Source organism: Numida meleagris, chromosome 17, assembly GCF_002078875.1.
Source record: "Numida meleagris isolate 19003 breed g44 Domestic line chromosome 17, NumMel1.0, whole genome shotgun sequence".
NCBI classification, from domain to species: Eukaryota; Metazoa; Chordata; class Aves; order Galliformes; family Numididae; genus Numida; species Numida meleagris.
In genome coordinates this window covers 2,536,493-2,550,359 of record NC_034425.1, presented here as the reverse complement: position 1 = coordinate 2,550,359, position 13,867 = coordinate 2,536,493, and the positions used below count along the sequence as shown (strand labels likewise).

The following is a 13,867-nucleotide window of genomic DNA, read 5'->3' as shown; positions in this document are numbered from 1 at the left end:
GGAACTCCTTTACCCATAGGCAGTGAGGCCCTGGCACTGCCCAGAGCTGAGGTGCCCCATCCCTGGAGGTGCCCAAGGCCATGGGCAGCCAGCCCATGTCAGGGGTTGGAACTGGATGATTTTTAACGTCCTAAACAAACCAAGCCATTCTACGATCTGTAGAAGAAAAACTAATTAAAAAAAAAAAAAAAAAAACTCGAAGTCCGCACAACCAACCACGCTCAGCTCCTCACTCCCACAGGCCCCAGCCCAAATGGAAATAAAGGAAAAAAAAAAAAAAAAAAATCGCTGCCTGCCCCCGCAGCACCTCCAAAACAACCCAGCACGCCTCTCCTCAGCCCTTCGCTCCCGCCCAGTGCCCGCCCTGCCAGGAGCCCGCCCCGCCCTCCGGACACGTACCACCTGCACGGCGCCGGGGGGGCTCCCTGCGGCCCACTCCGCCTCCGCCATGGCCGCCTCCGCCCCCCAGGCCGCCCTTTTCTCTTCAGGAACCGCCTCGGCGCGCCGCTGCCCGCCTCAGGGCCGCGCATCCGGCCCGCCCGCCCGGGCCCGGCTCCCTCACGCCCTCCCCGCCCGCAGCAGCGGCGCGTGCCCCCCTCCCTCCTCGCGCGCGCGGGGAGAGGCCGTTGCGGAGGGGCCGGAAGCGCCGTGGCGGGGCGGTGCCGCGTGCAGGCCCGGCGCGCTCCGTCGTTTTAAAGTCTCAGAACGTTCCTGCTCGCCGCTAGTGCCCGGCCGCCTCCCGCCTGGCTCCGGGTGCTTCGGCCTAGCCCTGGCAGGGCTGAGAGGCCGTCTGTAGAGGCGTCCATTTCTTAAATAAGCGTGCCCACAGTTTCCTACATGTTCCCTCAGATTTGTTCCCTATGTCTGTCCAGTTAGCGCATCCCATGCTTTAGACAGCCCTATTTGGTGCTTTCCTTGCCGTTATTTCCTGATCGCCTTTAAAATGTCTGCATTTTCACTGGTAATGATATTATCATCAATCATTTACTTAGTGGAGCTGTCGTTGTGCAGCCACTCACTTCCTTGGAAGCGCTCACAACTAAAAGGGATTGCAGGACGAGGCCCTGCACAACAACCTATTCAGAATTTTCAAAATTTGCACAAAGCAATCTTTGTCAGGCAAAATCCCGAGATTATCCATGTTTATCTGGAGAGCCTGTTACACAGCCAGACAATTCAAGGAGCAAACAGAGCAGAGTTATCTTAAAATGTTTGTTGGCACACCAATCTGAGAATTGAGGAGGTGAGGAAGACAGCCAAGCGGTAATTCACCCCAGGAATCTATTTCAAATTATCTACACAGCTTCTCTCCATCCAGCCTGGGTTTAATCTCTCTGTGAACATTATTGCTAAATATGATCATTTCTTTTCCTGGCGACGAGGACTACTAGTGCGTCTGTGTTGCCTGCATGCCTTGCTTTATCTAAGAAAGTAGAGTATTGCTTTACTGACACTAAACCACACAAAAGTTCCAGTCAAACCAATGCCTCATTGTACGAAGCAGCCTACAAGACAAAGAGAGAACCCCTCGCTTCCTTCCCCCAAGGAAAGAGAACCGATCGAAACCACCAGAAGTGCTTTCTAAGTTACGGTCTGTAGCTGACCACAGAGGGTAACTAAATACACTTATTTTAAATGTGATTTTCATTTTGGAGACTCTTGGACAGACTTTTAAAGGTCCACAGACATGCAGAAGCAATTCAGTGGGACTTTGCTACAACCTTGGCAACCAACTTCACTGTGTGAGCCTTTATCTACTGGATTTTAAAAGGAATTTTTGTATTCTTGCATAACAAAACCATTTTCAAAACAGCAATCCATTGTTTCAGTGTCTATTCCTCTTTCATCTGGGTCAGAATGAAAAGTGCTCTCCTAGAACTGCCACGACAAACCTACTTGGAAGCAAGCACAAGTGGTTTGAGCTTAGTTATACTTTCAATTGCTTTGCTTCCAGAATTTTCACGGTAGTGGAGAGCAGCACACAAGCAGTTGTTACAGCTAGAAGTGTCAGAGAATCAAAGGCATTTTTCATCAGACTAGTTTTCAGATTTGATTTCTGAGAGTTTCTTTAGGATCATTACTGCAAGTTTGCCAGTTCTAGAGAATTTAGCTAGCAAATAATTTTTTTTCTGGTCTTGGTGGAATGACATAATATCTAGGAAGTTACTTGGTTTTCTTTACATTCAGCCCTCACCTCAAGAATGGCACAGACTAACTGCAGTGTAGACAACTTAGACATCCCAAGTTTTGGGCACCAATCTCGCTTGATTTCACTTCCCCAAAGATCAAGCTAACTGAGGGTTTAAAAATTATATCTTCACAAATCAACCCATTTAGTTCTGTAGAGCATGTGGGCAACTTAGTTCCATTGCATCTTTATTGGAAAGACAAGAATGAGTGAGTATAGAGCTTTCTCCTAACACATTTGTCCCTGAATTTACAAGATTCGGTACTGATATTTCCAGAACACACCATGTTGCAAGCACCATTCAATGAAGTACATAAAGTTGTGTTCATAAAGCATCATAGCCAAGTGGCAAGGAAGGAGATGCAGTATTCTTGTTGACAGTGCTGTAGAGCAGAATGGGAACTTCAGAAGCTCATCGTGGTAGTCCTTCCATCCTGAGACACAATCACCTTTGTCATTGCTGACAAATGCTATCCTGCTCTCAACAGCCTCCCTCCAATAACAGAGGCTCCTCAACATCTTCAGACAACTTCTTCCAGTCCTTACTATCTTCACCCTTAGAATTTCTTAATATCTACCTTAGATCTTGCTGTGATATCTGAGTCCCCTACAGCCTGGGGGTTAACAATTTTCCACTCAGGAAAGAGATCCCAGAACCTGTAAGCTCCCAGTTTTAGAGCTGATTTTATTGCCTAATATTTTCCCTTTTATCTTACACAACTTCTTGCTGGCCATCCCTGTCACCTGAATAAAGACTGCAATTCCTATGGTACAGTTCCTCCATTTAAGCTCTCTATTGGTAGCAGGGATTTAACTTAAAAATGATTCGTCAGTTCTCCTCCTTTAATGCATTCAGCACTTCAACCACATTTTAGATCAGATGCACGAACAATGTAAAAAAAAAAAAAAAAAAAAAAAAAAGGGCTTTTGACTTGCTTTAAGTAAAACCCTTAGCAACATACCCTACCTTTTTGGAGGCCTAAAAAGTATACCTAATGCATAATCAAACACATTCAACCAATACAAAGAAGGAGGCCAGTAACCCACCAGAACTAAGGCTAGAATACCTTAAACCAACTTAACCACTAAAAGACGCAGCCAAACATCCTCAAACTCTACCCCTCACCTCCTAAGAGGGAGAAGCAACCCCCCTCCCTCCTTAAGGGTCCTCTGATAGCCCTCTCCTTAGTGTTTTTATCCCCTGCAGCTGTGTGCCTTCTCAGCTGCTCTCACTAATGCCTCTGTTAACCCCTCCTTTGCCTGCTAGGGCTTGCACACTCCGTCCCAACCCGACCATTCTTCCTCTACCCCACATGCAGGAAACAAGCGTGTTCGTAGCCACAGTTTATGTGTTTGCAAATCAGTTACATTCCTCCCACTCTTTTCTGTAGGTTATGTGCATCTGACTCCTTCAGGCTTTCCTCGCTGGTGGTGTTTTAGCTCTGTTTATTCTCATCTCTCTTCTGGACTCTGGGCACTTCCCATCTCAGCGGAGGAGGCACAGAGCTCCTGCTGGGCTGCGGCAGTGCTGAGCAGAGCAGGATTACCGCACGTCTTGCAGCCATACTCCTGTTTGCACAGCTTAGTGCAGTGTTTGCCTTTTTCACAATGGCTTGACACTGTTGACTCCTAATCAGCTTGCGATCTATTATATCCCCTAGATCTTTTTCTGCATGAGGGAAACAGTGTTTTAGCAGTTTTATTCCAGGCAGCCACATGAGAAGAAAATGACTTGAAGTAGTGTGAGTGAGATTATCTGCTTTGTGCTTCAATGCCAGAATTGTTTACTGGTTTCCAATTAGTTACATATGTACACTGTGTTAAGGGAGTTGCACAAGAGTTACTAATGCCTTCCTTTGGCCTTCACCTCCTTTATTACTAGTGGGGACCAGTACCTAAGAGTTGTTTGGGCCAATTTCCCTGTGTACTCAAGATTTCAAATGCTCTGCTGGAACTGCAGAGTTAATTGCTTGAAAGAAAATGTCTTCTAATTTGGATGTATTGAATTTGAATTACCTCTCTGAGAAGTGCTGTTGCTCTCTGAAAGGAGCTGTTGTGTGATACATTTCTCTCTCTGAAACATTCGCTGTCGTTATAAAGGATATTGCTATTGATTGTTTCTTTTTTTCAAATGAGTCAATCTGAAGAAGACTGCGGTCGTTTTTATGAGTTGGCAAATGTCACAAATATTCTGTTAACTTGAGTCCTGGACTTAGATACCTCAACGGGGAACTGGAAGGATCCCATTCATTTCAGTACCAGTCCACACCTCCGAACATGTGCTCCCCTTGACCACCACCAGTCATCCGCTCCCTGTGCACTTTCATTTCTTGTCCTCTCATCCGTTTGGAGGACCACATTGTAACTTGGGGAAGGTTTTCTCTGTTCTGTTGGAACTCAGCTGCTGTACTTTGCGGTGGTGGATATCCCTTTACGGTGGGTGTGGTGTCATGGCATTGAGGCTGGGGTTGCTTTACCTCCACACAGACCCTCGTAGAGGGTAAGGGACAGAACAAGTTCTTTGCCTTGTGCTTCAATAACTGAGCAGTCTTACGCAAAGCTAGAATTTATTTGGTGGTCTTTCCTGAAAGGAACACTTTTATACAATACTACATTTAAAAATACATTAAAAGGAACATCTTTACATTTAACTGGTGAAACTTACTGTTTTACAGAGCCCAGTGGTAGGCAACCGATTGTGGTACAACCACCTTGGTTATTACGGTTTGGTTTTGTTATTAAGTAACCAATGTGAAACCCAGTAAAGTAATAATGATATTTCCTTACTTACCGAAAAAGTTTTATAAGTAAGTTGCTTGGGGGAAAATGTTATTTACAAGAGATAGCAAGATTTAGATAATGAAAATAGACACAAGTTAGCTTTGAAATCCCATTTTCCTAATCTTGACAAGTTCCTGTGCACCACAAGTGATAACCCTTGAGAATCAAAGCTTCCACTTGAAGAAGAGTAAACCTTTAGAAAGTTCAGTGTAGGTTCTTTGTTTTTCAAAGCCATACCTCTCTTTGATCTGCTTGCTGACTGGAGTGTGAAGCACTTATGAAATATAGTTATGCCAGAGAACTGAGGATAGTAGGTGGGATTGTATATTTCCCAAGAAATTCATGTTGTCCACACTGAGAATTTTGTTGAACTCCAATACATTTGGGAGGTTGAATTTCTTTATTTATACGTACAGGAAGCATCTGACATTTTAAGATGGGAAAATGCTTAAAGAAATAAATCATATCCCTACAAAGGAATGTATACATAGCAGGAACTGAGACATATATAATATGCAGAGATCTACGAGACAATGATTGGATACACATCTTTCTATGACATACAGACAGGAAGGGAAAAGAATAATGTTTTGAATGATGGATTAGCCAAAGGCCTCTGAAGAAAAGCTTGTAAAGAATTGTGTAGCTCTAGAGAACATGGCAACTTTTACTTAATACATCTTCATCAAAAACAGATTTCAATAGGTTTTCTAAATCTTTATACTGCCCTATAAAATACATATCTTATTATATCATATCTTATAACTTCTTATATTATTCTTACTGTGCTACTCTACTCTGAAAAATTGGTCTTAAAGTAGTTTATTGCCACTAATTCCATGCTAGCTTTGTTTAATTTTCAAGCAAAGAATAATTTTTCATGTTCCTGTAAATGCCAGTTCTTCAGACTCACCCTGGGTTATGAAATTCAAAGTTCTTTGACATTCATGCATCTTCCGTAGAACAGATTTTACAGCTTTACTGAAGTTAATAATTCAGCTGATAATACAAAGGCTAGTTTAGTGAGCAGCTCACACCCTTACAGCTGTATTGGCTCTGCGTTGTAAAAGAGTAGTAAAGATGTAATTCTTGTCAGAAAATTGACCAGATGTGAGCAGAACAAAGACAGGAAACCGTTCTCTTTCACTGGAAAGCTGTTACCCCATTTCTGTGTGCTTTCTATTCTGAATATAACTGGTCTCAAGGCCAGGGATGCCTTTGAGCAGCCTGATAAATGCACTGCTAACCTGGGGGACACCCTGCTCTATAAGGCAAGAGGCCAACAAGCTGTGCAAGGGGTGTCCGTGATGCCTTGTTCCTATCTTTTCCAACAGTGCACTCCTGCTGGGCTGTGGGAGGGATGGAGGCGCAGTCTGGGGTGAAACCAGCTCGAGGCTCATGGCAGTGACACTCCTCTTGGGCCACTGAACCCAATGGGAGGAAGTATGGGAGTGGGACACCCCTGGCTCTCGCGGCTTTTCCTGGGCTTCAGAGAGCTGGGAAGAAGCTGTGGCCCTGTGCAGCACTGGGGACTGCGGGAGCTGCCAGCAGTGAGAGATGTGAGAATGGAAAGAAAGGTCAGCAGCCCTTTAGACTTCAGCAGATCTGGCTGTATAATAATCATTGAAAAGGACATTATCAATTCTCAATGATTTTGTGTGAATAAACTGAAAATTGTTTCAAGTATTAATTTTTTTTTTAGATAAGGTTATGACATCTTCTGTGACAGAACTACAAATGGAATTTGGCTATCAAAACTGTTTTAGGATTGGCCTATGGGGACCACATTGTTGTGCTAGCAGGATATAAGAGATGATAGTAAATTATTTCATTGTGTAGAGGCTCCCTGGTAACATCATCCTGATGCCATTAGGGCCTGCAATAAACCACCATACACAAAGACACTGCTTCTCCCTCCCTGTGACAAAATACTTACTCATCTACTTTCCTGAATACTCTTATTCTTTCCATAATCAACCCAGCTACTTAACTTCTATTTAACTTTCCCTTCCTAAATAAGATACTCTTTTTCTCTACTGCGAGAGAGAGAAATTTAATTTTACCATCTGAGAAGCCAAGATCCTCATTTTGACTTCCAATGAAATAAACTAAAAATAACGTTTTGCTAACATTGCTTCTTGTGCTACGTCCAGCACTCTGCCTATGGAGACAGAGCTCAAGGGTGTATAGGTGTCTGAACCCAGGATAACACTGGCCTGGAAACACATCCAGCAGATATTCAAATACTGGGGCATCTGTTTATGCACATGAGAAGTTTAATTTTGTTTTAAAACCTCCGACTGTGTAAAGTTGTATTTGGTAGTGTCCTCTTCTTGGATTCTCACATTATTAGGCAGCCAAAACCCATGTGTCTGCTGTGGTTATTATGCATGTAAACTTGAACTTTGACATTTCATACTGTTGCAGAACCTTGGTATGTGCATTCCTTTATCTTCCCTCCATCCCTGCAGTTGCTCTTCATTATTGTCAATGCTTATTAGTTAGAAAATGACATTCCAATTTGTTTGGGCCAATTAATTTGTTGGAGGGAGCAGAGATCCCTGCTAACTGTGTACCACCAGCCACCATCTACTGATTCACTAAATAAACCTGCCCCTGATGCACTGATTAAAGAAGCAAATCCTTGTTTCTCAGTTGACCAACTTGCAAAAACTCTTCAGATTTTTGTGTCTTCCACTCTCTTAGGACAATTAAAGGGGAAAAGACATTGTGTAACCAGTTAAATGAGAACTACTTTGTGAATTATGGCTGTAATTGCTTTATGTGCATTTTCATGCATTTAGGATGCTGCCTTCCTAAATGTGAGGGAAGAAGAATACCAGCAGAGGAAGCAGTCCTTGTGTTGCTTCAATATTGTGGCTTGCAGCCTGTCTGAAAGCATAACAAAGACTTGATTGTGCAAGTGCCCAGCTGATCCAACAAGCAATGAATAAGTGAGCAATGGTCAACAGTGAAGGAGTGGATATCACAGAGGGCAATTCAAAAAGGTTATAGTGCTGTGAAGTGAGGGAGGCATGAGATGAAATAGAACTACAGATACAAAGATCATCGGCCATTTGGGTTAGCTCTACTTTTTTTTTTTCCTCTTGAAACTGTCCATCCTTTTTGGATAAAATTGTTTAAAAAGATGTCTGTTAACTGGCGAGAGATAAAACTTCCAATACAGAAGAAAGTGATCTCTTTCTTGCAGCCTAAAAGAGGGAAATTTAAAAATGGCAGCTGATCTAAGTGATGAATGAGATCACCAGAATTCTGCTTAGAAGGCTTGTTGGCTAGAGATAGGTCACCGCAGGGGAAAAGAGATACAGACTGTCAGACTTGTGTGTGTTCAAGCATTTGGGTGCTCATAAGGCCCAGCCTGGTCTTGTGAGCATGAGGTTAAGGAAGGTTTGTACCTAACAGGAGATTTCCTGCAGCTCTTCCGGGGTGCACAAATATCTCATGAAATCAGCAGCAGTTTCCTTTTCCTTCAAAACCTTGCACTTGTCTTTTTGCTCCTGAATAGATTTGATCATATTTTCAGCCAGAATCCTGTCTGAAAAAGCAGAAGATACAGAGACATATTTCCTCTCTGCTGTGTTTATATGCTTTGAGTGTTCCCATCTGAAATGACCAAGCTAGGAACTTCACAATTGATAGTCAAGTACTGCTTCCAAAAGCATCAAAAGAAGGAAAATGTGCTTGACCGTGGCCCAGTCTGAAAGTATGAAGATTTATTCTGGCATCATGGTGTTTCTGAGAAAAGGTACCTTCTCATTCCCTAGTCATTGCTGTCAGTTTTCATTAGAGGTGATGGCTTGCCACTGTCCTTGAGCCATTCCCAATTAAGACCTTTTAGCCTCAACAAAGCCTGGTATCACACCTTCAAGCTTTCCTGTTGTTTTGTCTTCACCACTCTCACAAAAATAAATTGCCATGTAACCACGAATTTATGTCAGCTGACTTTTGGAACTCCCCATCAGCTAAATTTGTAATATAGATAAATGACTTTCAGAGGGCCGTGCAAGGAACTGGGTACAGACTTTGACAGAGAACTGAACTCGCCTCATCCTCAGCCTCCTACTTAATCACTGGGGTAACTCTGTGGTCAGATTTGCAGACACCTAAATAACAGTGTGATCTGACCTAATAAAGCCACTGTAGCCAAAACATGCTTTGAACCAAGGAAAGGGCCACCCCCACCCCTCAAAGGAACTGCAGCATCACTTTCAGCACATGCACTGTTCGTTATCTGCAAAGTCTGCAAAATATGAATGTTCTCTTCTCAGCTTCAGGCCTCTGGAGAAGGCTTCTTGCTGCTGAGCTGGGTGCTGTGAAAGGGACACGGGCTGCGTGGCCCTTTGCCCCCTCCTTCTGATGCCTCTGCCCTGCAAACACTGCCACAAAGCAGCACAAAGGACCCTACTTTGTGAAGCAGTGCAGACCTGATTTTGTGATCTAAGCCATTGTTTTTCCTTAAGCAAATATGTAATAATGTCGGAATTTATGGATTACTCAGACAATCCCCAGAATTAGCGGTATTTGTCCCAGAATGTCACTGATAGGAGCATTATACAGACAGATTCTATCCATGCAGAGAGATCTTTCAGCTTTTTGTCTCTGCTAATGTTACAGCATTTACTGAGAAGTCACTCATTTAGTGAGTGATTGAGTTTAAAAAGAAGTGAAAATACGTGTGCTGTTAATAACAACAGTGCAAAGCTCACTGCCTTTTTTTTTTTTTTTTTTCTAGAAAAACTGCTGATTTATTTGGGGAGAAGTTTGTCATATTAAAACTACCCCACGGGCCAAATGTGGCTCACAGAATGTGCTCTAAACATTGCTCTTCTCGGATCTGAGGTGGATCTCAGGTCGTAAAAGGTCCGCTGCTCAAAATGAAGTGTGAAATTTGCAAATGATTAAGTTGAATTATTTACCTTGCAAGTTCATCGTGTCTGCAAAAATATTCCCTTCCCTTCCGGTAACCCAGCAACGAATAAACAGTGCACAATTATTTTTTTCACAATTTGTAGGAGAGTTGCATTGAAATGCATGTCAGTGTGTCTTTATTTCATGGCAGGCACGCAGCAAACAACACCGCAAATGTTTGTTTCTCCTGGCAAGCGCAGCATTTGTTTGGTGTCACTTGCATGAGTTTGGTCTAAGTTCTGAAGCTGAAGGGAAAACATATTTTTGTTTTCAGGCCACTGTTACAAATATTCTCTTTAGCTCTGATTCTAAGGGACTCCTGTCAGATTCTCTTGCTGTGCATTGGAAGCTTCAGAGCGCACTTGAGGCTGAGGCCGCAGGTTGCAGAGCACAGGGGCAGGGAACAGGGGAAAATGAAAAGCGGAGCCAGCCGAGAGGATATGCATCGAGATAAACATCAGCTCCACCAGTGGCATAAATTGCGTTCTCTGAAGCAGGAAATTAATGTTCATTAGATGGGAGAAATAAACAATTGTTCCTCTTGGAAAGCGCTCAGATGAAACGCAGAGTTTCGGAGGACGTTTTGGCAGACTTTTTGAATACCCAGGTTATTGTGAAATGAAAAGAAAACACTAATTCTTGCGGATGAAATGCACGGGGCTATCCCCAAAACAACAATATGCTGAGGCCTCTTTAGAGGTTTTTGTTTTTGACTTCAGCTTTATCCGGTCTCAGGCATGCGAGCATGAGTTAATGCCGCAGCCCCGAGGAGCCTCCAGGCTTAGGCACTAAATCCTCCGCCTGGGTCCCCGGGTCCTGAGACGCATTGCTGTGTGGGATGGCGAATGATCTCCGTTTCTTTGCCTTCTTTTGTGCTTTGTGTCACCTTTTTGATCCCCTCAATAGGCTGCGATTCCCTTGGTCGCTTTTCAGTTTGATGTGCGAAGAGTGAAACGCAAATTCCTGTCTGCCTGGGCTGGGTTGCTTAACAGTTCAAGGTGTTTGGAGGGTGGCAAACGGGGAGGGAAAAGCACAGGAACCGCTGCTGCTCTGGCCCTTGGCTTGAGGAAAGAGCTGCTTTGGGAAATGCTCCTTTGCAGAAGGACCCGCTCCCACCTGGCCTGGCTCTGCCTGGGCCCTCGGCTTCAAACCTTAAACCATGCAATGGAGTGAGTCTCTGCTTTCCTGCTCCGTATCCTTCAGATGGAAATAAGGAGTGTGGGGAGAAAGGCACATTTATTTGCCAGCAACTGGAAATGTAGAAATTTTTTAAAAATGAAATATACACTCATATGTATTGGCCAAACTACAGATTTGTCCTGAATGTCTTTAAGAGTTCGATCTAAATGAACTCTGCTGCCTGCAGAGGTAGCATCCCTGTTTTCACATTGTCTGGTGCACCGAGAGCCAACAGGTGTAGGCACACCTCCTGCTTTGGCCACATGGCAAGTCTGGGCATCTCCACCTCATTCTTTATTTATTTTGATGTTATGTCTTGTAATTACCATACCCAAATATTTTTTTTTCCATAGGTTTTCTGTTTATCAGACAGTTAGACACTGAAAACACCGTAGACTCACTTCTGTGCCTACAGCAACACCCATTGATTTGGGTGGGAGCTGCCTGTGCTGCTGAAGCAGACATCCCAGGGGTCTGGGAGTGCAGAGCTGCCAGGGGAGAGGGGCTGCCTTGTTCCCTGCCCCCTCCTCCACTGCTTCTGCACCGCTGCCTCGCTCCACATCGACACTTTTCCATCAGAAATCCCATTGTCCTAAGGCTTATTTCAGGCACGCAGTTAACACTGGCTTCTCCTGAGAAATTTTTCTTATTTTTCTTTGAATGCCTCTTGTTTTCTGTTATATTCCAAAACTTTCCATTAAAAACAAGCAAGCACAGCAAAACTAAGAAAAAATGTAAGCAGCAGTGACTTAAGAGTAGCAGGAACTGTGCTCAGCTATTAGTAGTAATAGAGGTGAGCAGGAATAAGAAGGAGGGTGCAATTATGGATGAGTGTACTTCCATTACTAATTTTAATTTCATGAGAGCAATAACTGTCTCCCCTCACTACACACAAAGATTTCCCATTGCCTATTCTGCTGCTGAACCTCTCTCCTTCATTATTCTTCTTACTCCTCTCTGTCCACTGGATTCACCTTACAAATGGTATTTATTTAATTTTGCTCCTGTATTAATTGTCTCTCATCCTCTCTGTGGCTCGTTTGAATCCTTCTACCGCTCTCCTCCCTTCTGCTTTGCCATGCATGCTGTTCAACTCTGACTTTGCCTTTCTAGAAATCACCCTCCTTCTCCTCCTTCCCCTCCTCCTTTAAAGGCTCGGATTTCCCTTCCTGTGGCCAGCGAGGGGCTGCAGGGTTGCACAGGACCCCATCCACCTCCCACAAGCTGAGGAGCATGAAAATAAATCAGCTGAGAGGGAGCTGCCTGGGAGCAGCAGAACATGGGGATGCACATCGGAACCCACAGGGGCTGGGTAAGGACCAGTGAGGCTCTCCAGGAACCTCTGTGAATTCAGAACAGGGATGCAGAGTGAGACTTCAACAGATTAGGTCTGCCCCACTGTTTAAAACAGCACTGCATGTTCATCTGAGATGTGCTTAACCCCAAATCCTGCATCTGAAAGTGCCTTCAGCTGGTTCCCAACTTGGCAGGAGAGCTCTCTCCCTAACACTCAAGGTCTAAACACAGTTGTGCTTTGAGGAAGATGTAAATCCAGACCTGAGCTTGAGCCCATCTCTAATCACCGCTTGATTTTTAGTTTTCCAAATGTGCACATTTGAGTATAAAGCAAATAAGTCTCTCTCCACGAGCAAGTTCTCCTATTCCCCGAGTCCTTTAAAATCCCCTCCAGTCGTGCCTGGATTTGTGACAAGAAAATGCTCAAAGAGAACTTGGAGGGGAGTGCCCGAAGTGGCTGCACAGATCCTCATCTTTTGAGCTGCTCCTTGAGGAGGTGATGGAGCTTTAGTGGGGTTCGAGTGTTTGAGTGCACGAAGCTGCTTCCAGAACCTGTGTCTCCAGTTCTGCAACCTTAGGCCAGCGTAGTAACTCGGCAACTTCTGCTTTTGGGGCAGTGTGAAGCCTTCATTGCAGAGGATTTATGTTTCCTTTTGATATTATACAATATTTTCCTCCCAGATTTCAGCGAAGTTTTGCTCTTTCTGAATTGTAAATGAAAAAAAAAAAATTACTGTTCAGAATGTTCTCTCTTGAAAAGATGTTTGCTTTTCACAGCTCAAACAGAAAACAGCTCAGTGCATCCAAAAGCTGCCTCACCCTTTGAGCGTGTTCCCAGATCTCAGCCAAGAGCACTACTATGGAATAGCTGTGAGTAGCCGGAAGAGCATTGTGGGGATTGAGATGCAAATGAGCGAACCGAGCAGCCCCTTCTGCAGAGGTTCCCTATCTCCTTCTGCCCCTCACTTCGGAACTGGGGGAGGCTTAACCTGGGCACTGCCCGCAGCCGCAGCCACGGGCTCCGCAGCCGCAGCCTCTGCTGTGCTCATTTTTAAGTCTCATCAGCGTCGGTCTGGTGTCAGCATCGCGGAGGCACGGAGACAACAATGCTTTCAAAACCCCCGTGTTGTCATCACTGCCCCGCTCCCCCAGAACTAAGGCTGCTGCCTGAAATCGGTTGAAACGCGGGGAGAAGGGAAGCCAAAGCCACGGCAGAATAGCACACTCTATTCCAGCGCCTGAAAAGTTCCCAGTTTTTGGGCAGTTTCAAAAGTTCCAGTGTAATGTGAGCGGCTGCCCGGGCACTTGTTTGTTTTACCAAACGCAGAGAGTTGGAGCGCTGCGAAGGGAATCGGATCCGGGGAGCTGGGGGGCATTCAGAGGGTTGCACACATAAACACGCTGAGGAATAAAGCAATATGGTGTTTTCTCTGTATGCTTTTCTTTCCAGTACCGGGGCAGGAAGCAAAACATTCTAACAAAACCTCCTTCTAA

At 44.4% G+C, this 13,867-nt stretch overlaps 1 protein-coding gene across 1 annotated transcript in view; it reads right to left on the bottom strand.

Moving 5' to 3' along the window:
* B3GNTL1 (UDP-GlcNAc:betaGal beta-1,3-N-acetylglucosaminyltransferase like 1) overlaps nucleotides 1-594 on the bottom strand; it is a 113,921-nt gene extending 113,327 nt beyond the window's left edge. Inside the window, exon 1 of the mRNA XM_021415056.1 lies at nucleotides 400-594. Within this exon, the coding sequence (XP_021270731.1) occupies nucleotides 400-450 (51 nt within the window). The 5' untranslated portion in view covers nucleotides 451-594. The remainder of the gene's footprint in view (nucleotides 1-399) is intronic.